General features: G+C 53.6%; 1 protein-coding gene and 1 long non-coding RNA gene across 2 annotated transcripts; one reads left to right on the top strand and one right to left on the bottom strand.

Moving 5' to 3' along the window:
- Positions 1-458: 458 nt before the first annotated feature.
- Positions 459-19693, bottom strand: Pcsk9 (proprotein convertase subtilisin/kexin type 9). Its single transcript, XM_055628948.1, has 12 exons — positions 19325-19693; positions 15153-15344; positions 13157-13280; positions 12414-12547; positions 12076-12217; positions 7817-8013; positions 6809-6992; positions 5824-5997; positions 5485-5633; positions 4786-4963; positions 2921-3102; positions 459-1697 (listed from the first exon to the last, which is right to left on the bottom strand). The coding sequence occupies exons 1-12, from the start codon at positions 19511-19513 to the stop codon at positions 1482-1484; spliced, it is 2061 nt and encodes a 686-aa protein (XP_055484923.1). The 5' UTR covers positions 19514-19693; the 3' UTR covers positions 459-1481.
- Positions 19694-19898: 205 nt separating this feature from the next.
- LOC129692559 (uncharacterized) lies at positions 19899-23490 on the top strand. Its single transcript, XR_008722720.1, has 3 exons — positions 19899-20601; positions 22001-22057; positions 22466-23490. It is a non-coding gene; the product is annotated as an uncharacterized LOC129692559 (long non-coding RNA).
- The last annotated feature ends 596 nt before the right edge of the window (positions 23491-24086 follow it).

Raw genomic sequence — 24086 nt, forward strand, 5'->3', positions numbered from 1 at the left:
GGCATATCCATTTGTTACATGTACTATATAGGGGTAGACCTTGCTTAAGACAGAGACAGGAGGTTCCTCACTGCGTCAGTGGGATATTTGCACATGGCACACTGGAAAGAGATACGAGAGCATGCTTTGTTTCAAATCGGGCATAGACTGCTTGTGGGAGCATCCAGACTCATGAGCGAAGGAGTCCACAAGCACTGCTGAGTGTATGTAGTACCTGCCACTGGGGGGGAAAGGATGACCGGTGTTGGGAGCAGGGAGTGCTGGGAGGCATGAGCCCCAAAGAATCTGGAATTCTGAAGAGGACAGGGCCCCCAAGACAAGAGTACCAGGCGGCGACGAGAAGGCAGCCGCTGCATTCCTAGAAGGGGCACAAGGAGAGCATTCCCATCACAGGCCTGTGCACCCCACCATTGAGCAGATAACCGCGAGGTAAGCAGGCAGCCTCTTAGACGCTTGGGTGCAGGCAGTCACGTCAGCTGCTTTTATTCTGAAAACTCACTACATAATAAAAACTCTACAAAACCCAGAATAAATATCAAGTTACAAAAGCAGTACAGGTGGGGAAGGCTTACTGTAAGAAGGCAAAAGAGGCGGGATGGACAGTGGTGGTCTTGTCAGCTTGTGTGACTGAGTATAGTCGGCTCTCTGCCACCCCTAGTCTCCTCGCAATCTGTGGGACTGGGGCTAAGGGAGCCATGGGACAGGACTGTGCTCTGAGGAGTGGGCCAGGAACAAGCTGCGGAGGCTTCTTGTTTGCTTCGGAAATAGGGCACCCAGCCTGGTACTGCCAAGAGGCATGGCTTCAGGGCCAGCCACTCTGGATTTATGTCCCGGCGCCGCTGGCTGTATGACGTCACCAGGCACTCACCTCTCTGCTCCAGTGTGCAGGGTAGTAGAGGGGGTGGGTTGAGGTGAGGTAAGTGCTGTGTGGTTCTCCAGTGTAAACAAAGTTAGCTGGGGGCTCACAGCAGGGCCAAAGCCTGGGGTGCAGCAGAGGACATCCTGAAGATACAGCTATGGCCTCACAGCTGGAATCACCCCTGGCTTTCATCTTCAGCCCTGGATGTGTGTGTGACTGGTCTGCATTTCACCAGGGAGCCCAAAATGGTGTCTCCAGTGTGAGCAGGCTCTGAGGGGTCCCAGCAGCTTTCACACTTTCCCAGTCTGGCACTTAGTCTCTCTCTCTCTCTCGATATCATCTTCCTGCAGGCCTGAGGCCTGAACTTGCCTTAGCAGCAAGTGCCCTCAGATTCTGATAAACTGAAACAGCCGGCCGGAGTCGACCACAGCTTAACCTCTTTGATAGCAGAATGCCAAGCACAGGCCCCGCCATGAAGGAGAGCCTTCCCCACACATTCACCAGGATGGGTTCCCAGGGCGAGACACCCAAGTTCTCCTAGGCAGTCTCCCCACCCTTGGCCAGCTACAGGAGGGCCAGGCAGGTATGACCAAGCCACAGGCACCAGCCCTGCCTCAGGCTGTCACTGGTGAGCCCAGGAGACCTTTGCTGAAGGCCGGCTCCGGCAGCAGATGGCAGCGGCTACCGTGGCTTCTTCACTGGCCCTGCCTGCTGTGCCGGAGTCACGGCTTCTTGCCACACACGTGTTGTCCACAGCGTAGGCCCCCAGAGTGAGGGATGGCCCAGGGAGGACATTGCACCCAGTCAGGGTCCAGCCTGCCTCACAGGCCACGGTGACCTGCCGGAGTCAAGAAGAAAGCCTGTGTCTGCGGCTTGTGGGCTGTTCAAGCTCCATTGCCTCAGACCTAACCAAGCAGGGTTGCACCCACCAGACGTCTAACTCGGCCTCCTTCACTTCCTCTAAGTCGGCGCCTCTGCAGCCTTCCATTCCATTTAACTGTAGCTCCGGCTGTTCAGAGGCTCAGCAGAAACCTTGAGCCCGTTCCTCCTCCTCACCCACCTACACCTCCCCCCAGCTCCTACCCCAGCCTAGGCCCTCACCTCCTGGCCCCCGAGCAGTGCAGGAGTCAACCTGCAGACCTTGTTTCTGTTCGAGTTCCTGCCACTCTTCATAGTTCAGCAACTGTACGCCTGGTCAGCCCCCAGGTCCAAGCTCACTCAGAGCCTTACAGGACTGCAGCTCCCTGGGCAGTCCCTAAGGCCTGGCTGGTTCTTTAGCCCCACCTAGCCTGTCTCCAGACTTCGAAGTCCCACCTTGCCCTGCTGGCTGGGATGATCCTGTCACCAGGGTCACACTGTCACCCCTCTGGGCCTTAGCTGTTTCCTGTGCCAGAAACGTTGTTCCTGGTGACAGTCCCCCGGGGCTGTCATCCCATCTGAGGGGTATCTCAACCCACCGCTCTTCCCTGCTCCATTTCCTCCCTATTATCCTCTTGATACTCTGTAACTTGCTTTGTGTACTGTCTTCTCCCACCAGAATGGACACTCCTGGTGGGTCAAGCAGGAACTGCCCAGCTTACCTCCTAGGACCTGACCCAGCCGGGAGCCAGTTTCTCAACTGAGATTCCCCTTCACAGAGCAGCTTGCAGCCTCACACTGTCCCCCAGAACTCTGACAGGTCCACTATGGGCCTCTTCCCAGGGCCCACCCCTCTCAGCCTTTGCTTGCCCAGCCGTCATGTCTGCATCGCTCTGTGTCCTGACAGAGCCCCTGCCCCAGCTGCCTCCCAGCAGGTTTGGTAATGGCCGGACTAGAAAGTGCTCGGGCCCAGACTTGCCACGGCCATGCAGGCCCTCAAAGAGTTACAGGGGTGGACAGCAAGCCGTGCTTATCCGGACCAGAGCAAAACCAGGCCTGCCTGCCGTGCACACACAACAGTAAAAGCTGCCTAGCTCATCCGCCCCCTACCCCGACACATAATAGCACGGGGCACCACCAGCACAGGACAGGTGGCAGCCACCCGCCAAGACCCAGGTACCTAGCCATCCTCAACCCCTTCACCTGCTCTGCGGGCCCTGGGATCCCATGCTCCTTGATTTTGCACTCCAGGCCTGGGGCATGGCAGCAGGAAGCATGGACGCTGGCTTCCCGGTGGCCAACGTGCTGGCCAGGCTGGTGTCTGGACTTCAGCACAGGCTGCCACTGAACACCAAGGTCTTCCACATCCCAGTGGAAGCTGCAGCCTAGAAGAGAGGGCATCCAGCTCAGACGCTGGAATTTTGTGGACCTCCTGTCTTTCTGGCCCCAACTGGATGCTACATCTTTCGAGTCCGAAGCTTGGGAAAGATAGAAACAGCTCTGGGTAGAAGAGATGCTGGCTTGAGCAACACTATTCCCAGATTCTCACTTCAGATCTGCCACTGACCACTTGGGTGGCTTTGGGAGAGCCCTTCAAACTCTCGGAGCCTTACTTTCTTAAGAAAAGCAGGATCTATTCTGCTAGAGAAGAGGGTGGGAGGAATAGGACAGGGCTCCTCAGCCTCAGGAGCTCAGAGACTCTCTGAGTCCCTTCCCCATCCTACCCAAAAGTTAAGGTGTGAGCCCAGGTCTGCGTAGGACATCTCAGGACTCCCTCTGGTCTCGGGAGTAAGGGACACCACCAACTACAAAACTATCGATAGTGGTCACTCAGCTATGCTAAGCCTCAGTTTCCCTTTTGTAACACTGCAAACAACGTAAGAACACTTACAGGGATGCTAGGAAGAGGAACCAGGGTAACGTGTGCAGTCCCAGCATATAACCTATTTCTGGCAAGGACTCTGCATATTAGGGTATGGGGGATGAGAGTTCTCTGTGTCCTAGCTGCAGGACCGCAACAGAGCCACCTGTGTGGAGGGACAACTGCCTTAGCTCAACCTTTCACAGGGGTCACCTAAGACCATTGGAAAGCACTGGAAAGATGGACATTACCGTTCATAAACAGTAGCAAAACTCAGTTCTGAAGTAGCATCGGAAGTAATTTTATGTTTGGGGATCACCACACATGAGGAACTGTACCGGGTCATTAGGAAGATCGAGAATCACTGTCCTAGTGGAGCTCTGCCAGGCTACAGACAGAATAAGCCAAAGGCTGGCTCTGCTCCAAACATGCCCTGGGGCTTAGCTGTTGACACTCCCAAAGGCAAGTGAGAGGCCAGTGCAGAAAAGTGCAGCCAACGAGGCTAGGGAGCCTTGCCCGGCCCAGGCAGCAGCTGCCTGCTTGGTCCATCTTCGCCCTGTACATCCATTCTGCGCGTGGGCTCTGCCAACCCCACTCTTCACTCTGGGACCTGCAGTGGCTCCCCAGGCCTGTCCTCCGCTGGAAGCTGCCTCTGAGTGAGCCATTCCCAGTGACTTTCCAACCCTCCCCAGCACTTACCCTCCATCCATCCGGGACGGCTCAGCCTCCTCCTGAGCTGAGAGCCATCATCCCCTCATGGCGTTCAAGGTCCTCACCTCTGACCTCTACTCCTTACCTAGAAATGTTTCTGGCGGTGGCTGTTAATGTTCCTCAGCCCAGAGGACAATGAGATGACAAGGGTAGCTAGTGTACCTGGTCCCAGCACCAGGCTGCATACGTGGAGGTGATAAGAAACCTGATCCCACTGCTGAGTGGCGGTATTCAGACTGGGTTTGTCCCTTGAAGAAAGGCCTCAGATCCTTCCCTCGGATGGTGCCAGGCACCCCCAGCCTCTGCTCCACCTCACCCCACCATTATTACCCTCTTTTGCAGAAGGAAGCTAAAGAGAAGGGATCACACTAAACGGAAGCGATGGAGGCCAGCTTAAAGTGGACCCTGGGTCTCAGGCTCTGAAGGATCAAACAAACTCTGACATCAAGCACTTAAAAACAGAGCCTCTTTTTCACAGCTTGGATTGGACTCCTACCTGTGAGGACATGGTCCTTCTGGCGGCAGTGGACACGGGTCTCCAAGCCAGCTCTGGCTGCAGGGGTGGCGTGGATGCTGCAGTTGGCACGGGGAAGCAGGCAGCACCTAGCGACAGCGTAGACACCCTCACCCCCAAATGCATTGAAGGCCTTGCAGACCTGCTGGCTCCCCGTGGCCTGAGTCACAGAAAAACAGGAACCAGTGAGAAGGAATACAGGGCAGGGACGGAGGTACCCAGACACATAGTTGAGACCCCGGGAGCCCTCAGCCTCATCCTTATCCCCGCTACTCTAGACATGAGGCACTCAGCCAGGCCCAAGACATATTTGTCTCCAGGCAGCTCCATCATAAAACTTCCAGTGCAGACACTGGGTGGCTAACATACCAGCTCCAGGCCCAGCCTGGGAAGTCTCACAGGTGCTGTCCCTAGGAATTGGCCCTCCTGGTCATGTACTGCCCTCCAGCCAAACTCAGTGTCACATAGCATCTGAATGCCCTTCCCCCCAACTCCAGAGCCATAGACCAGCACAGTGAAGCAGCTCTTAAGATGTTCCGCCCCGAGGCCCTGACCACATGTGCAATAGGCACTACCCATCCTGGATGTGAAACTCTCTGACTATGCCTTTAAGCCTGAAAATGGGGACTAGAGGAAGACTCTAGTGGGGAACAGACAGACACACAAACAGAGCCAGAGCACCTCAATCTGGTCACCACGTCGCCTCCCGCTCCGGGAGAAGCTAGAGCAGCTCAGCAGCTCCTCTTCCGAGGCACAGCGGGCTGTAGCAGTAGCTGTGCGAGTGGGCCCCGAGTGTGCTGACCACACTGTCCTGCAGAGCAGCTGCCCACCTGCAACAAGGCCCAGACGAGCAGGGTCTCAGGGATGTTAGGAAAGAAGGGCCTTCAAGATTGCTGTTTCCCCATGAAAATGTCATCAAGTCCTTTCAGAGCTTCCACGCGCAAACTACAGCCAAGAAAAGACCACCCTCTTGTGAGGACCAGGGAAGGGACTGTGTACGCTCCCTGCCATCCTGCTCACCTGTCCCATGGGTGCTGGGTGGCAGTGTGGCCACCAGGTTGGGGGTCAGCACCTGCTGGTCCTTGGGGAACCAGGCCATGTTGATGCTGTCTTTGGCAGAGAAGTGGATCAGCCTCTGCCGCAGCTCAGCCAGGGTGAGCGCCGGCTCCCGAGTCAACATTGTGGCCACAATGCCTAGGGGTGCAGAATTATAGAAGGTGGCCTGGCCCTCCTTCCCAACCACAGGGCTCTTGCCAGGGTGGACATGCAGGAACAGATACGCATGCATGCACACACGCACATACACACACACACACACACACACACACACACACACACACACACGTAAAACCTGCTCATCAGGAAGTGTAAACAGCTGCACCCTTGGTGGGTGAAGATCAGGTACGAAGACACCCCATCCTGCCCACGGGCATTGGCAACTTCAGGTGAGCCATCCACCAAACCCCACATCAAACTGCCCTTCTCCAGGAGCCCCTCAGGCTGTACAGGCGCCTCCATGGTGCTCCCTCTAAAAGAGCCCTGACTGCTTTCTGTTCCATCTGTTTGCACACCCAGTGTTCTTCAGGACATTGTAATAATGTCCCCCCCCCCCCCAAAAAAAAAGCCTATAAGTTGAAGGCTTAGTCACCAGCCTGTGGGAAGAGACAGAAGTTTTTGGAGGTGTGTCCTAATGCAAATAAGTCATCGGGGATGTGCCACTCCTCTTGGCTTCCCAGCCACGTGAGGGGAGTGGTTTTGCTCTGCCACGCGCTCCCCACCACAGCATGCCCTAAGAGAACGGTACCAAGAGACTGTGGGCCGAACCATCTGAAACCACGAGTCAAAATAAACACTTTCCTTTAAGTGCTTTACTTCAGACCTCATACCAGGCTGGCAAAGTGGCAGGCCGCAGGCACCATCAGGTCGCCCTCACATTTGCCCTCAGGGCACAGACCCTGCTGTCTGCCAAAGGGCCATGGTGGCAGGATGGGGAGGGGGTACTCACCAGCCACATGAGCGGCAGCCTGTGATGTCCCACTCTGGGACATGAAGCATGTGCTACAGTCACTGGATGCGCCGATAATGTCCTTCCCAGGGGCAAAGAGGTCCACACAGCGTCCAAAGTTGGTCCCCAAGGTCCCCAGGGTGACTGGCTGGTCCTGGGCATCAGTGGCCCCAACGGTGATGACCTGGCAAGGCAGGGAAAGATCAGGGCCACCATGAGTCAGGCCCGTGGACTAGCCAACTTTAATTCCCGCTTGTGTACCTCCTAAACACCATCTCCTGTGAGAAATGCAGGAGGTTCCCTACCATGTGCCAGACCCATCTCCTGACTCCCTGGGAGCCCAAGTTCTAGGGTAGAGACTGAGTAGGAATAGTGCTGCTATCAGGCAGGCATAGTACTGTATGGAAGCCTAGAGCAGAGATGGAGGAGCCATGCTGGGCCTTGGCAATGTTAAATCAAACATCATGGTAAGATGTAAATGGGCCCACTGGACCATCAGTTCCTCCAAGGAGGCCCCTCCCAGGATGCACCTGCCACGACCCCAAATATGGTGGATCATCTGAGCATCATCACTTGAGGGCTTTGGGGCCAGCAGTCACCTCCAGTCTCACTAGGCTCAGTTATAGGTGGGGAGCTGGACAGTGGAGAGGGAGGATAAGGAACTGGACAGGACAGTAGGTCTGATGTATAAACGCCTCAGGGTCTTGTGGGTGATCTAGGGAAGCAGAGGAGGTGTGGAGAAAGCTGGGGCTGCTATTCTACTTTCCAGGGGACAGGAGAGGGTCTGAATAAGACCCCAAGTCCTGAGAGGAAGGAGGGAGAAAGGGCTAGGCCATAGGCATGGCTGTGTGGGTCACAGCTTCACACAGACACTGAGCTGGGGAAGGTGTGAGTCCTCAGAGTCCCATTTTGGGGTCTCTAGCCACTTTCAATCCAGGCAGCTCAGTCAGTGACAAGGCCGTCTGCCACCTTCCCTGCCTTCTGGAGCAACAGAACAGAACCACCTACCTCTGGAGCAGAAGCTGGAGAGTAAAGGCAGGCATCATCCCGGTAGTTTCCAGCTGCAGCAACCAGCACCACCCCAGTCCTGGCCAGATGCTGGCAGGCAGCATTAAGGACCCGGCTGTACCCACCCGCCAAGGGCAGTAGCACCACTAGCGGCCCTGAAGGCTGGATTAGCTGGCTTTTCCGAATAAACTCCAGGCCTGAGGGGGGAAAAAAACAATCCCAGGTCACCTGCTAGAGAATCAATAAATTTTGTGGTGGTTTGGCGCCCTGATGCATAACCAAACCTATCTGAATGCTGCCTTGAAAGTATTTTTATATGTAACCGACATTTAAATCATTTACTCACTTCCTTTAACTAGATAACTTCCACAACATTGGTGATCCTCACCCGATCTATTCATTGCCTGGAGAGAAAAGACTGGGTCCGTGAAGGAAGAATTCTACCCCTGGGTTTAAGTTTAGACTCAAAACTGAAGGAGCTGAGTGTTTCCCAAGAACTAGATGGTAAGCCAACATTGCTGAAAACACCACACCCTTTGATTGCAAGATGGAATTGCAAGGCCATTCTTAGTTGTTAATTCGAATACATCTGGAATTAACTAAAACTGAAAAATGGAGGGCACAGCTGTGAGGGATTTTTTGCTTAATTTGAAGTTGGAAGATCTATTTGTAATCCAGATCTATGAGGTAGAAAGACACACCTTTAATCTAGATCTTTTGTTTTGAGAAAAAAAAAAAAAAAACACCTCTAATCTGGGCCATGTCTTCTGCTGGAAGCCTATATAAGGACATGGAAGAAGGAAGCTTTTGCTCTCTTCCTGCTTGCTCTCCCCTTGCTAGAAAGTCTATTCTTCATTGGCATTAGAGCCTACTTCTTTGGGATGTACCGAAGACCAGCTGAGACATCCAGCCTCATGGGCTGACCAACTGCTGGATTCTTGGACTTGCCATTGGTAGCCAGCCATTGTTGGAGTGGCTGGCCCTGTAAATCATTCTAATAAATCACAACCACACTCACACAAATATATATATATTACAGAATATATTACATCTATATGTAGAGAGAGAGTCATTCTATAAGTTTGGTTATTCTAGAGAACCCTGACTAACGCACAGAACATAGAGAAATCAAGCTAGAACTGAGTTGGAAGTTTCCTCCCTGCTGCCTAGCTCTCAAAGCCAAAAGATGCTATGCAGGCTGGTGGGAGATAAAATTCAAAATAGTCTTACCCAGCTGGAAGCTTTTGAGTTCAATTTAAATCTGCCCCAAAACACATGCTCACTGGTACAACAGTGGTATGGCTGTTATGAAGGCAAACAACCACTTTCTGATTGGATTTGTGGCTCACTCCACAGGACGGGATTTATGCCTAGTTCTGTCAATCTGATCAAAACCCCACAGCTGGGAAGATCATAGGCCCTAAGGGGAAGCCCACTACTGTTGTTTTCGCTAAATAGCCATATTCTCAACTTGCCTTCTAAATATTTATGCTGATAGCCACAGACTTGTGCTACTCTCAACCTCGGTCAGAGAAGCTGCTTTTTGAAGTGGACAGCAATTAATGCTGAGACTCGTAACTGGTCAAAGTTCTGAGAATAAGTGACTGTGAGTGCTCAGCCATAATGGGGCATCTTTATCAAGCTCTCTCCTACCAGGCTTAAGGAACATCACGGAAGAAGGGGTGAGAAAGAATATAAGGACCAGGAGATGGGAAAGCGTGCCGTGAAACGTTACCTTCTGAACATGACAAGGCCTAGTAACCATGGTTAGCTCAGCAGATGGGATATCATGGATGACAGAGGTGCTCATGGAGCCCCACCCTAATAGCTGCTGGGGCAAAGGGTGTCATTCTCTTCAGCAGTGTGCTGTTAAGGTGCTCATACTTAGTGCTCATACCACTAAGTAATGCTCTTGCCAGAAGCTGTAATGAAACTCCTTGTGTCACAAAACAAAATACATGAAAATAGAAGGGAGACTTACCGGAAAGAAGGGGTTTGGCAGAGAGGGAGAAAGTGAAGAGAAGATAATAGGAGGTAAAATGACCAAAAGATGCACATGTATTGTCAAACGCATAATGGATCTTTTGAAAACACTAGCTTTAAAAAGGAGAGCGTTTCCACCACTTTTCACTTCTCCAGCTTCTCTGAGAACTTGAATATGCAAACTTATAGGAGCCTCACCAAACTTCACTTTATGCCTTTCCAAAAGACTTCCTAGACCTCTAGAAATGAGCCTCCTTGGGACCCGTCAGGCTTCATAAGCCCCCACATCCTCACTTGGAGTTTTGTACCCCAAATAACCAGAGACCACCCTGGCACCTACTCAGCCTCCGTAAAACGGGAACACACGCTGTTTAGATAGTCTTAGGAGTTGGAGTTAACGAACTCCTCAGCACCCCCATAACGCTCCACCACAAAGATGAGTTCCCTCAGCAGCAACACTCCGTCCCCACTCTGAATGAGTGTGAAAAGCAGCTTTTGTCATAGGCCTGCCCTAGAGATAGCTCTAACCCTTGCCAGCCTGGAACCTGGAGGCCTGAGTCTTCACTTACAGCTGCCCTGGTCTAACAGCTTCGTTCCTGTTCAGGCTCCTATTCTGTCACACACACGGTATGGCCAAGCCAACCTCTCAGAACCTTCTGGATCTGGTTGTCCCGGGCGGGGGGGGGGGGGGGGCCGGGGCTGAGGTGGAAACTGAAGTCCAAGATCATATTCATAAGGGTTGTTTGCTGAGGCCCCTCACACCAGGAGGACGTAAGGGGCAGCGAAGTGGATGCAGGAATACGGGTGGCATTTGGGATTACAACTGGCTATCAGGTCCTAGCTTGTGTAGACCCGTGCTTAGACCTGACTCCCACGCCTCCTTAGCTTCCTACGCAGGAGCCTGTGTCAGCAGCTTCCTCATGCTGAGCCTGTGTAATGTGCCAGGAGCTTTCCCCACACTGCTGGGGACCTGGAAGAGGGAGAGTTCTCCCACAAGAAGGCCTCCAGAGGCCATAGCCTCTCCTGGGTAAGAACTTCTGGGAAATGAGCAGTCTCTCTCTACCCTGTGGCCTTCAGGGGTGGCAAGCTGGACTGAGGTCAGTCAATAAGGGGGTGGGACAGGCACAAGAGAGGTCACTGATGGGACAGAGGTTATTGATTTAAGTGTGTGTCAATAACTGTGCCCTAAGGTCCCAAGCACGGACCTGGAAAGATGGCTTAGTGGTCAAGAGCACACGACATTCTTGACAAGGACCGGGGTTCAGTTCCCGGTACCTGGTGTGCATGCATACATTCAGGCAAAAAAATTCATGCTCGTAAAAATCAAATAAATTTAAAAAGAGATCCACAAACAAACACTTGAAGTCCCAAGCTGGGCTCATAGGCCGAGCTGGTTCCCGTGTGCTCCCTGGCCTGCTAAGGGCCAGCATATTACTGGTTGGTAGTAGTCAAGCCATTATCAGCTCCTTCTACAGAGGCTGGCGGGCTCCGGCTATGGTCGCTGGCCAAGTTACCCTCCCTGGCTGGGTTTACTGGCTATGTAGCCACCACTGAATGCCAGCCTCAGGGTTGTGTGCCAAACCTTGTACTCTGCGCCCCAGCACAGTGAGAGGCAGTGAGCTACTGCTCCTCCCTCACCCCCCTCCCCTGCCTACACAGCGAAGTTCTAGCCCTCTGGGTCCCCACTGGAGGGGACCGATGGAGCAACCTGCGAAAGCCTGGAAAGCTCTGTTGCAGCTCCCCCACTGGGAAGGCACCCTGCATAAGCATGCAGAGGGCCAAAGCTGCCTCCCACCACCTCAAGGCTTCACAAATCTAATGCGGCGCGACAAATGACAATGCTGTCAGGGCACCCACAAGGGCTAGAGAGATGGCTCATCGTTTTGAGAACGCCGTCCGTTCTTCCAGAGGTCCTGAGTTCAATTCCCGGCATCCACATGGTGGCTCACAACCATCTGTAATGTGATCTTTTTGCCCTCTCCTACCAAATAGGTGAATATGCAAATAGAGCACTCACATACACAAAATAAGTAAATCTTGAAAAAAAAAAAAAAAAAGGCACCAACAAGGTGGAAAGCTGTGGAAGAGTCTGTCCTCACCCAGAGACCCACCTGGACTGAGCCTGGCCCCCTCCCAAGCCTCAGTTTCCCACCTGCATTCTTGATCCCTGGGACCCTGGCAGGTCTGTCACCTGACTATGAAACCTTGGTTCCTGCTCAGCTCTCGCTGCATTCACACCCAAGTCAGAACCGGGTCAGAACCCGGAGGCCACTCACCTATGAGGGTGCCCCTGACTGTGCCCTTCCCTTGACAGTTGAGCACTCGCAGACTGTGCAGGCTGGTGCCCTTGGCCACACCAGCATCCCGGCCGCTGACCACGCCTGCCAGGTGGGTGCCATGGCTGTCACACTTGCTCGCCTGGTCAGTAAACACAGGGATCGTGTCAGAGAGTCCAGCCACCCCATGATATATCAGAACATGCCTGGACGGACTCATATCCCACCCCACAGATGACAGGGAAAGTTAGATGGTGCCAACACGATGCTCCGAGGTGGCACCTCTGTCTGCCCTACCCCACCTCTGAGACGTAGTGAGGGTCACATGTCACACCCACCTGTCGGTGGAAGCGTGTCCCATCCTCCTTGGGCACACTGTTGAAGTCAGTGATGGTGACCCTGCCCTCAATTTCCCGATGGCCACTCTGGACGCTGGTATCTAAGAGGTACACCTCCACCTGGCCACTTCCGTCTTCCCATCGCAGCATTTGAGGGAGGGGAGAAAACAGTCGTGGGGATTTACGTTATTGCTCACAGCCTGAGCTGTCTGCTGCCCCACCTATCAGCCAGCTCGTGGGATCTCCCCAAGCTCCTGGAAAGCTGCACGCTACTGAAGCTTTATTTTACAGCAAGAACAGGTGTGGCCTTGTTGGAGGAAGTGTGAGTCACCGTGGAGGCAGGCTTTAAGGTCTCATAGGCTCGAGTTAGGCTTAGCGTGGCAGTCTCCCGCCGCCTGCAGATCAAGATGTTGAACTTTCAACTCCTTCTCCAGCACCATGTCTGCCTGCGTGCCGCCATAATGGGACTAAATTTCTGAAACTGTAAGCCAGCCCCAATGAAATGTTTTCCTTTTTTAAGAGTTGCCGTGGCCATGGTGCCTCCTCACAGCCATAGAACACTGACTAAGACGGGTGTGTGCAGCCAACAAGGACGAGAAGCTGGAGGGGGGGGGAAGCCTCTTGCGTTTCTGCACGGAGCAATGCAGAGGACAGAAGAGATCAGTGCAGACTCTAGAGCTCTGGGGAGCGGGGTGGGGGTCAGAGAAAGCAGGTGGGGGCTGGAGGCCTCCCAGGGACCTTACTTGGGGAGCTGTCTTCCCCCGCCTGGTGCCAAGCTGGGATAATCCGCTCCAGGTTCCATGGGACGCTCTGGGCGAAGACAAGCGAGTCTTCCTCGATGTACTCCACATGAGGCAACTGCAGGGCCTGCAGAAGCCGGAGAAGAGCCATGGCACTTAGCTTCCAAAGCCCCTCAGCTAACAGCAGCCCACAGCCACCCCGTCCACATCGCCAACCACCACCGCCTACCCACATCGCCCCAAAGTCTCTCTCCTGGGGCCCAGAAGACAGACCAGGGGCCAGTGTCCACTCCTCTCTGGCTAAGGAACGTGGTGCTTTGTAACTCCAGTGGCTGAGCCCGTCTGATTGGTCAGAAGGATTCCGGGCTCCACATCTCCCTAGAGTCAGGCTACATGCCTGCCCACCCATGCCTGAGGTGGTCAGGAATCCTAGCGCCTAAACTTCACTCTCACATCAGGACACTGCCGCCGCCGGCCGTTGTGGGGGGTCTGCCCTCATTCCCCGTCCTTTGCACTGACCCCGCAGATCACAGCACCAGACTCCCAGGTGCTGTGGGCCTCCAGCGTGTTCAGCTAGCGGGAGGCATCCAAGTCAGTGTGAGGAAGGGGCCGGCACCCTGCTCCTTAATTAGGCTCACAGCAGCTGCAGGCTCAGGTAGCATGTCATTCCTCCATGCTTCTGCTTCCTCTCTTCATACCCCACCCCTCCTGGAGGCCCAAGGCATCGCTGGGTGCCTCAGTCTCCCCAGGGCTCCTTAACCTGCCCTCTGTCAGTTTCTTTAGTTAGTATGTGTTTAAACACTCAATGTGCAGCTGGCGACGTGGGCACCTGTCTGTGGTGCAAGCATTCCAGAGGCAGAGGTGGGAGAGTCACAGTTCGAGGCCATCTGGGGCTACAGACGAAGGCACTGTCTCAGCCCACCCCTATACAAAAAGTATTCCAAATTCTCCACCAGTCTCCACTAAATGATGGCCCCCGTCACCACATCTGGCTTACGGATAGTCCTGGGAAACAGAGGCATTCGCTCTAAATTAAACCAACTAGTGAAATACTGATCTGGGACCGTGGCACCTTTTGGGGTACCAAGGCTCAGCTTCCCGGAACAAAAAAAAAAATCTATGGCTTCCTGTACAGAGCTCATTGCCCTGATCAGCAGGCTCCGGCCAGCCACCTGACGCTTCAGGTGTCTTACTCATTCCCCAGTGTGCTGAGCACACAGCCCTGGCTAACTGCTCCGGCATCAGCTGATCGCCTCCACCTTTGCTGTGGGCTTGATGGAGAGGCTCAAGGCTCTGTCACCTCCGTCTGCAGTCACAGAAGATGCAGAGGGACAGATACACTGTCCCACCCGTGCCCGTCAGTCATTTAGTCACAGACGTTCTGTCAGTTTAAACCCTAGGGACAGCAGGAGATCAGATGCATGTACCATGCACACTGGAGGCTGGGGCAGGGCCCTGAGTCCTGAGACCTACATGTGTACAGGGGGCTGAGAGCACCCAGTGGGGAAGGGAACTGGCATGGGAACCTGGGGTGCCATGATGTGGAGAAGAGCAGAGGGCAGGCAATTGCCTGCACTCCTTCCACCTCCTTCATCAAAGAACCGTGAAGCACTCAGAGGCGGGATGGAGAAGGACTACCCTGCCCCGGAAGAAGAATCGGACACCTTTGCTACTCTATAGGAGCCACTGTCGCAGGCACCTTGTCCCCATAGGTTCCCACAGGCAGTGGACAAGCCAGACAAGGATTCTGGCAGGCAGGCCATGGGGTGCGGGCTGAGCTTTGCAGCTAGCCATCTTGTGGTCCCTTCTGTCCACCCATCTGTGGTCCCTTGGCACTGAGATGCAGCCAAGGTTACAAGGGAACCAGGAGCCACCAGGAGGGACCCAGGAAGAGACCATAGGCACTTGCTGGCCCTGACTCTCACCCGAAGGTCAGCCTAGACACAGATATAGAAGCCCATGCCTCCCGGAAAGTCCCACGCCCAAGAGGGTAGCTCACCAGGCCCAACAGGTCACTGCTCATCTTCACCAAGAAGCCGGGGAAGAGGTCATAGAAGATGTGCAGAACCTTGATGACATAGCCCCGGCGGGCCGCCCGGGTCTGTAGGCGGTGGGCAGCTTGTTCAACCTGGAGCCGCTGGGTCTCCTCCATCAGCACCACTATGTAAGTGCCTGGCAGCCTCCAGGCCTCCTGGCCCCCAGGGAGGAAGAGAAACAGAGAGTATGAGAGCCCGAGAGGAACCAGAGTGACCTCATCACACTGTACCATGCAGACTGCCCCACGTTATCTTCTTGTGTAAACTCTGTTCCTATAAAACTTCGTTTGGTACCCTGGGAGGGATGCCTCTGCCTGCCCAAGGGATGCCTCAGGAAAGATCTTTCCTCTCCTCCTTAGCAAATGTAGCTTAGAGCTCCTTCTGTCTCCTGAGTACATCTGGTGAGAGTGAGCCTAAATAATTTGCATATTTTTCATTGTTTCTCTGTCCCTGCTTTGAACTCTGAACTATGTCCAAACAAACACTCCGCAAGAAAAAGCTCTTATGTGGTGTAGCCTTGAGGCTCCTGGCTCTGCCGAATCATGTGGCACCCAAACACAGACCTGCCCCAAACATAGGGAATCTGATGAGAAGTATGTGGTTCTGCTAAACACACAAAAAGCCCGCTCCAGGACACCAGGGTAATCATGGAGGTAAGCCAAAAGCAGAAGAGCACGTGTGCTTACTGTTCACAATGCTAAAAGCATGATGGGGGCGTGGGGGAAGAAAAAAAAGATTTTCATAGCCTGTCAGAATGTCTGGAGACAAACTGTTACTGACGGCTACCACAGGGCTTGATGCACACAAAGCAATAGAAAGATGCTTTGTGTTATTTTAAATAAGCTCGTGGGCAGGGAGAGGCGAGCCCATTAAATGTCCGGCCCCCTTTTAAGCTGATCACCTTAGAAATTCAGCCTTTGTAAGTTACCTCCGCCTTGCCGGTATGAGGAGACGCCACCAGACAGCCCCTTCAGACAGAAAGGGAGGCTACGCAGACGAGCCTTGCCTAAAGCCTTCAGCTCCCCCTCAACCCCTGCCTCCTGCTTCTGATGAGTCAGAGCAGACCATCCTCTGCTAGCCCTTCCTTGGCATCCCTTCAAGTGGGTGCTTTTGAGTTATCCTGGGAGACCCAGTTAGCTCAAAAAGAAGGACCCTGAGGCACACTTAACCTTGCTTTCTGTGGTCCCCCAACCTCCCCCCCTCCCCCGTGAAGGCTTGATGATGCTTTCCCTCAGTGGGGAAGCTGTGCAGACTGGAAGCCTACTCCCTTCCCTGGGAGACACGTGGACGTTTTAAACACGCCGGGCCCTCTTCTGAAGCTGTGTGTCCATCTGCTTTGGAATGGCTGAACTGGAGGGCTGAAGCACACCAGCTGATACCCCGTGAGAGGGGCACCGTAGCCAGGACTTGCTTAAAACCTGCTAAGTCCCTTCAACGCAGGACTTGGTGGCGTAAAGAGACTGTTCATCAAACAGCACAAAATGCCAATCCTTACGGGTTGAGGACAAGAGATAGAGTTTGAGAGACAAATGTATCACGATGATTGGGCAGACTGAATCAAATGGCTGCTGTATTAGGGCCTAAAAAGATTCCTATGCCTGAAAAGGGGTTCCTATAGCCGCCTTGAGTGCCTACCCTGCCCTGCCAAAGGGGAGAAGAAGCATCTTTCAAGAGCCTTCCTGGGGCAGGCAGAGGACTAAATAATACTCCATGGGAACAGTTCACACGACAGGAGAGGTGGAAAAGCCAATTAAAACCACGACCCACCCCAGTCCTGCCTACAGGTTAGGAGTGAAGCCGAGGAAATAGAGTAGCCCCAACTGTAACGGGATCAAATGGTGACTAAAACACAAACCTCCCAGCTACACAACTATTTGTGTTACTGGGGTGTACACCTCTTCAAACTTGCCAGTCAGAGGGAAGGAAGGCTGCCCTTGGCAGCCTTCACATCACACCTAGTTCTCTAGGGAATCTACCAAGGCCTGGTCATGCAGCTGACTGTGCCCCAAAGGCCACTTGTGCCAGAGGCCTCCGCAGTCACACCTTCATGTCCAGTGATCCATCAAAGGTAATTCACGTCCTTCCTGTCCTGGCCCTTCTGGCTCCCCTCCAGGAGCAGCCCAGAGGAGAACACCCGAAGGCTTCAGACTTTAATCCAACCTCCAGTATTTACCGGCCTTTTGGCCTTGAGCAAGTCATTCATCTTCTTCAAGCCCCAGACGTCTCTTGTGTTACACGGCCATCACACACCCAGGATGCACCTGAAAGGGTGCTCAAATGAGACCACACCTGGCTGGGTGCTTGGCAAATGGAGGCACGAGAGACGGGTCTGTGGAAGGAGCCAGCACACAGTGAAAACACCTCCACGAAGGGAGAGAGGAGTCAGGGGTAGGTGCTGTGGGAACAGAGGCGCCTGCTCAAACACCTTCAACAGATCCCGACGCCCAGTGGCAGAGGTCCAGTCTCCATGCTTCTTGGTTTTGGCTCTATCCCCCTCTGGGCCCTCACCTCCTATACTCTCACCTCCTAAATCGCATGCACCTTTGACTCTCGCCTGAGAAGCCCAGTCTGTGACCCTTTGTTCAAGCCCTCCGGGTCAACTAGATTTGGGGATTCAAGCTTCACTTGGATTTCAGAAAGGCAGTGAGGCTCAGCTTAAGGGTCAATGCAGCAAATGGCTGACCGCCACAATCACAACCGTGGGACGAGTGGAAGATTATCAACAACCCTGAGTCAGCTCAGGTCCAACTGTACCATCAAGAAAACCACAAAAGGCCTTTGGCGTTCAGAGCAGCTCACGTTTCAGAAGGTAGGGCCTTATGCTTCTGCCTCCCCCAGCTCTGTACCTTCGTTCATGAGCTCCACTTCCTCTCTAGAAGAAGATTCTCATGCCACCTTCGCTTGCTGAGCTATGCTTCAACCCCCAGTCTAGAAGGCCCTCTGCCGATACAGAATTGGGAGGGTACTCTTCGATGGAATGAGAGTTTTCCTGGAAGCCAAGGGTACACCTCTTCTCCCTGGGTCTCAGTTTTCTCATGGCCAAAATAAAAAGACCAGACTAAGGTTCCTTGCCGGATTTATATTCATTCTAAAGTTTATTCCCACCAAACATTCACTGCATGAATGAATTGTAACCTTTAGGATGTTCCGGACACTTCTGCTCCCTCACCTCTCAAAATGGGGTACTCAGTATTTCCTGTGGCAGTCGCTCTGGGAGCAGTGAGGATCAGAACTGCCTTATTTGTTTGTAGCAGGGTCTTGCTGTGTAGCCGAGGCTGACCTTGAACTCACAATCGTTCTGCCTCAGCCTCCTGAGAGCCAAGATTAAAGGTGTGCCTGGCTCCAACATGCCCTTTATTAACCTGGCCGGGACTCCACATCCCTCTAGGCACAGAGCTCGGGGAACACTGAAAGGGGTGTTTCGAGCTGAGACCCTCAAATCGGCCCACCCCTGGCTGGGACGAGGCAGTTCCCGGAAGCCCATTCTCTCTTCTGCCCCTGTAGCGGTGGCCTGGTGGTCTCACCACAGTGGGCTATCATCCCACAAGGGATCTCTTCTCCGGTTCCACCCAGAGATCACCCACAAAGTCATCTAAAGACCGTCACTTCCCTTTGAACAAAAGCTCAAGATTCAGTAACTGGCCACCCCAGCCTCCAACCCCAAGTTCACTTCCAAATCCAAGCCGGGCAAAGAACCTCAAGGAACCCTGGGAAGATAAACTTGGAGGCAGCTGCTCCGCCTCAGGTAGGAGCTTCCTGTGGCCCAGAGCCAGGACTGATATGTCCAGGAAGCTGACCCCACCCACCCACCCACTCACCCACCCAGTGCCTCCAGTCACGCAGCCTTGACACCCTTCCCCTGGTTCAAGGCCCACAGAGCCCCAACAGGCACACAGCATGACTGCTGCCACCCAGTTGAGGAAGATGTGCCGCTCGGGTTCTTTACCTCCGCCACGGTCCCCAGCCCCCTCACTCGGGAGGACACCCTCTCTGCATGAGCAGTAGCCCGCTCCCGCCTCACATCTGAGGAACCAAGACCCCCACAGTGGCACGTGGCCTCCTCTAACCCAGCCCATCCCTCCCAGCTGCGCGCTGGGTCTTGCCTCCCGCACCCCGGGGCATCCCGCACCCGCACCTTGGAGCAACGTCGGAAGGTGGCGGTGGCCACATGCGGGGCGTCGTCAGCCAGGCCGTCCTCCTGGGACGGGAGGGCCAGCATCAGCTCTTCGTAGTCCTCCTCCTGGCCCCCGGCGTCCATGGGCCCCCACAGTAGCAGCAACAGCAGCAGCCGCCACCACGGCCAGGCAGAGCAGCGGGTAGCCATCGGGGAGAGGAGAGGTCCGCGGGAAGGATGCGGACGCGCGAGGACTCGAGGGCACCGGGCACCAGGGCTGCGGGCTGTGACGTCCCTGGGGCTCCCAGCGCTGGCTCAGCCCTGCGGGTCTCTGCGAGAGAAGCCGAGAAGCGCTACAGGCAGCCTGCGCGTCCACGTGGGTGTGGGCGCTGGACGCCCGGGGGCCGGGAGATCACGCCACCCTGAGCCCCATCGGAAGATCCTCTTTGATTAAACATTAACGGGGGCCCGGGGATTAAAGGATCGGATTTCGGCCTCGCCCTCCACAGAAAGCGTCAAATGACGCTCAGGGAGAGAGAGGGCGAAACCCCAAATCCTGATTGGGCTGCAAGCCAGGCCCGCCACATTCCCCCACTTCTCACCTTCAGCCGAGGTGCCAAGTCAGAGCCATGCTGAGCCCACCTCTTTCGTTTTTCCGGGGTCTTCTCGACACCCCCTTACTTCTCCTTCCAACAATATTAGCTAACTTCCCCTGGGCCCTCCTCCTCTCTGTGACCCATGACTCCTCCACCTGCCTAAACTTTGCACTCCATTCAGCCTGGATCCCCTCCCTGGCCTCCAGCCCTCTGCGCCCACGGCACCGGGGCCAGCAGAAGACTGCTTTCTTTGGGTTCCAGCTACACTCACCTCCCGCGACGATTCTACAGAGACTCCACATTTGAGTCTTCAAAGGTGCCAGAGACTCACACTCCACTGTAAGCACAAGCTGGGGGAGGTGGGGCTCCGAAGTTTCAGCCTGCTTTGGAGTTTGGTTTGCTTTTTGTTTTTTACACACTGCAGCCGAGAACTCAATGGAGCCAGCCCGCAGAGCACCCACCGTGTGCTGGGCAGCAGATGCAAAGGGGGGGCCCACCGGCTGGCCTCATAGCAGGCGCTGCAGAGGGAGGGCGCAAGTCCACCCTCCTCTCCTCAGCAACTGAGGACCCCAGTCTGCCACTGCTCAGCAGTCTAATCCAGGTCCTGGAATCCGAGGCAGCTGTCATTTCCACATTTCCCTTTACCTCATACCAGAGCCCACTGGACATTGGAGTGGCCTAAAGGAACTCCCAGGAGGCCAGGTTGGTGTCACTCCTTTGTTATTTTTTTCTTTATCCCCCACCAAACAGCCCACCATCTCGGCAGAAAAAAAAAAAAAAAAAAAAAAAGCTCATTCGCATTTGCTGAGTGACAGCTGAAGACTCGCCTTCTTGCTTGATGAACTGGACTTTGGCCAGTGTCCTCACCAAGGCTTCCTGAAGGAAGTCCCTGAGCCAACCTTTTTCATGCTCTCTCTGGGAGGCCAGACCCCTCACCCTTCAGGCCCACCCAGCGGACGATGAAGCTGTACACAGAGGGTCTCAGTGTTAACCCGCAGCCTCTGTCCAGTACATTCTGTGCGTGCGTGCATGCGTGCGTGCGTGCGGGTGTACATGTGCCTGTGCGTGTGTGTGTGTGTGTAAGGTGTGTGGGTACCCTGAGCTCTGTGACAGATGGAACCAGAGGAGCAGTCACATCTCATCCCACACCCTCCACTGCGTTCTCCACAGGAGTGGGGAGGACACCCAGCTGGGTGCCTGCCACTTGGCTGGGTTCTCATCCCTCATTAATTACTCACCCACACACCGTAGGTCGCCCCAAGCAACTGCTTCCGCTTTCCAGATCTATCCCCTAGCCCAGCCCTTGGCCACCAGTCTGTGGCCCTACTCCCGAAATGTATTGGCTGTCAGGTTTAAGCAGATCAGTGGTTCTTAACCTGTGGGTTGAAACCCCCTGGGGCATTGAATGACCCTCTCACGGGGATCTCATATCAGGTGATCTACAGAGCAGATATTTATATTACGATTCATGGCCATAGCAAAATTACAGCTATGAAGTAGCAACTAAAATAACTCTATGGTTGGGGGAGGGGTCACCACAACATGAGGAACTGCATTAAAGGGTTGCAGCAGTAGGGAGGTTGAGGACGGCTGGTAAATGGACCCTGGGAAGCTCTTCCTCTCACTCCTGAAATCAGCAGTAGGCTTGAGAATGTCCACTCAGAAGATGTGCCCAACCTTGACCCTCCTCAGAGGGCTGGTGTGATGAACAGAAGGAGGAGGAGGAGGAGGAGGAGGAGGAGGAGAAGAAAAAGCGAGAGAAACACAGGGAAGAGGCTGGCAAAGATGCAGGCGTAGATGGGAGTGGTGCGGGTTCGAGGAGTCCTGGAAGGTGCCCCAATCCGGAAGAGACTGGAGCAGGCTCTACCTGCAGCCTTTGGAGAGCATTTCTCCACTCACCCCGGAGTGAGACCTCTGGCCTCCATAACCTCAAAATAACAAGGTTCTGTGGTTTGAAACAACCAACTTTGTGGTCATTCATGTTAACATCTGTAAAAAAAAAAAAAAAAAAAGAATTTTACCGCTTATGGGGTATCTTTTCAGAGATGCCGCCTTTTTACAAAAAAATATTTTCAAAATTTTAAACATTCAACTTTTGCAGGGTAGGGGAAAGCTGTTCAAGAGGCTGAGTTGGCGCCAGCTGGAGTCTGGGACACAGGTAGAGCTCCTTTCCTCTGGCAATTTTTCTGGACACAGCTATGGCAAGAGACAAGATGATAAGTTAGTGTGTCGGACACAGCTCCGTCTTCCGCTGCTACTTCTCTAGTCCAGACGAAGGGAGTATGTTTGGTAAGCTCACGGGCTTGCTTTCTCTGGTAGCTTATGCTGCCCACGTGTCCGTGAGTTCCCAATTTACCTTGGTAATTTTGCAGGTGACAGCTTTTGCTTTTAGGAATTGGTTATTTAGTCTGGGCCTTGTGCCTCATGATAGGGTGCTTGTTTGCCTGCACAAACTGGATACAGAGCCAGCATAATCTCTAACTATGTTCTAAATATTTGTCCCTTGTCTTTGTGCTCACACGTAAGTGCAGTTCTCAGCCCTCATCAAGGAAACTTCTCTTTGCAGCGGGCAGAGACCATGACAAAAGAAACCACAACCAATCAAAACATGGAGTTTGTAGAGTCTGGTCCCGACGGATACGTCGACGACATGACTTCCACAGCCAAGGCTCCGGGATCATTGCGGAAGAGGGGCAGAGATTGTAAGAGCCAGATCATCAGGGAGTTTGCTAAGAGACTGTGTCTCCTAGGAATGTCAGAAGCTACACCCGTAAACTCTCGCCATCACGGCCGCCTAAACACAAGCTGAGCAAGGACAGTGATGATAGACAAGCCAAAGCGGATGGAGAAAAGTCAATGAAGCCTCAGGCCTACATAAAGAAATGCAGACAACTGAAGAATGTGGAGAGCAGGAGAAATAGTCTTCCCCAGAGATGAGCTGCCAGCCCTGACGTCGTGTATGTACAAGTCATATTTTATAGACTGAAAACGTTGTGTGTAAGCACATACAGACATATGTTTATGTAGACATATATAATTATTATGCACACATGTAACAGAAAAAGGCCATGAAAAAGAAATCAAGGGACACTGGTACAGGGGAGGAATTGCCAGGAGGAAAAGGGAGGGCGGAATGATGTGATTATATCTCAAAAGATAGAAAAAATATATTGAAAATAAATAAAATGGGGTCAGTGGGGCAATGCTCAGCCTAGCAGCCACCCTTTCACAATACAGAGCAACAGAAGAGATGCTCCACCCCCACCCCACCCCACCGTCCAATGGGCCTAAAGTAACTGACAGGACAGCTCTTCTCCACAGAGACATTGTGGGCATTCCACAACCTTACATCATTATCCTCCCTTAAAGCACCCATCACTGGGCACCTGGCCGGGCACCAAGACAGAGAGACTGTGAACGCATCACTCCGATTCACATTTCCTTCTCCGATCCGTGTCACCTGCACACACATGCTTCATAAACACGCTCACAGTAATAAAAATGAAATGATTTTAAAGATGAAGAACCATTTCCCGCAGCAGGGAGGAAGAATACCGTGTTATTTTTAAAGCAATTCCCTCTTCAGAAGAAGCATCGGTGTTTGTTTGTTTGTTTGTTTGTTTATCAGGGGAACCTGTATATTCCTACAGAAAAGCACTCTTGGGGCAGGCATATTTCTGACCACGTGTAGTTCAGGAAGGAAATATGGGAGAGTTGGTTTAGTGGTATACACCTGTAACTCCAGCATTGCAGAGGCAGAGGCAAGAGGGTGGTAAATTCAACTCTCAGAGGCCAGGGCACTTTTTCCAGCTGGTAGGGATTAGGGAGCAGGTGCGTGAGAGGAGCTGAAGCTTTCTGCCCGAGTGAACCCCCTCCCAGGTCCAACGAGGGCTGCCTCAGATAGGGACAAATAGAAATGGCTGCCTGCAAATCAGTCAGGTGGTGTGGCTGTCTTCCCCAGAAACTAAATTCAGTGTGAGCAGGGGCCCTGTCTAAGCTGCTCAGGTGCCCCAGCACCTGATCCTGACACGTCCCTTTAACCGATGACTTAATTAATTGCCAAGCACATACTGCAACTGAACGCTGTTCTAGGTGGTGGGTTAGAGCAATGAGCAAGGTCTCCCAAGCAGCATCTGCCCTACACACACACACACACACACACACACACACACACACACACACACACA

The sequence above is a fragment of the Psammomys obesus genome, unplaced genomic scaffold (genome assembly GCF_907164565.1).
Source record: "Psammomys obesus unplaced genomic scaffold, mPsaObe1.curated_primary_1811, whole genome shotgun sequence".
Lineage (NCBI taxonomy): Eukaryota > Metazoa > Chordata > Mammalia > Rodentia > Muridae > Psammomys > Psammomys obesus.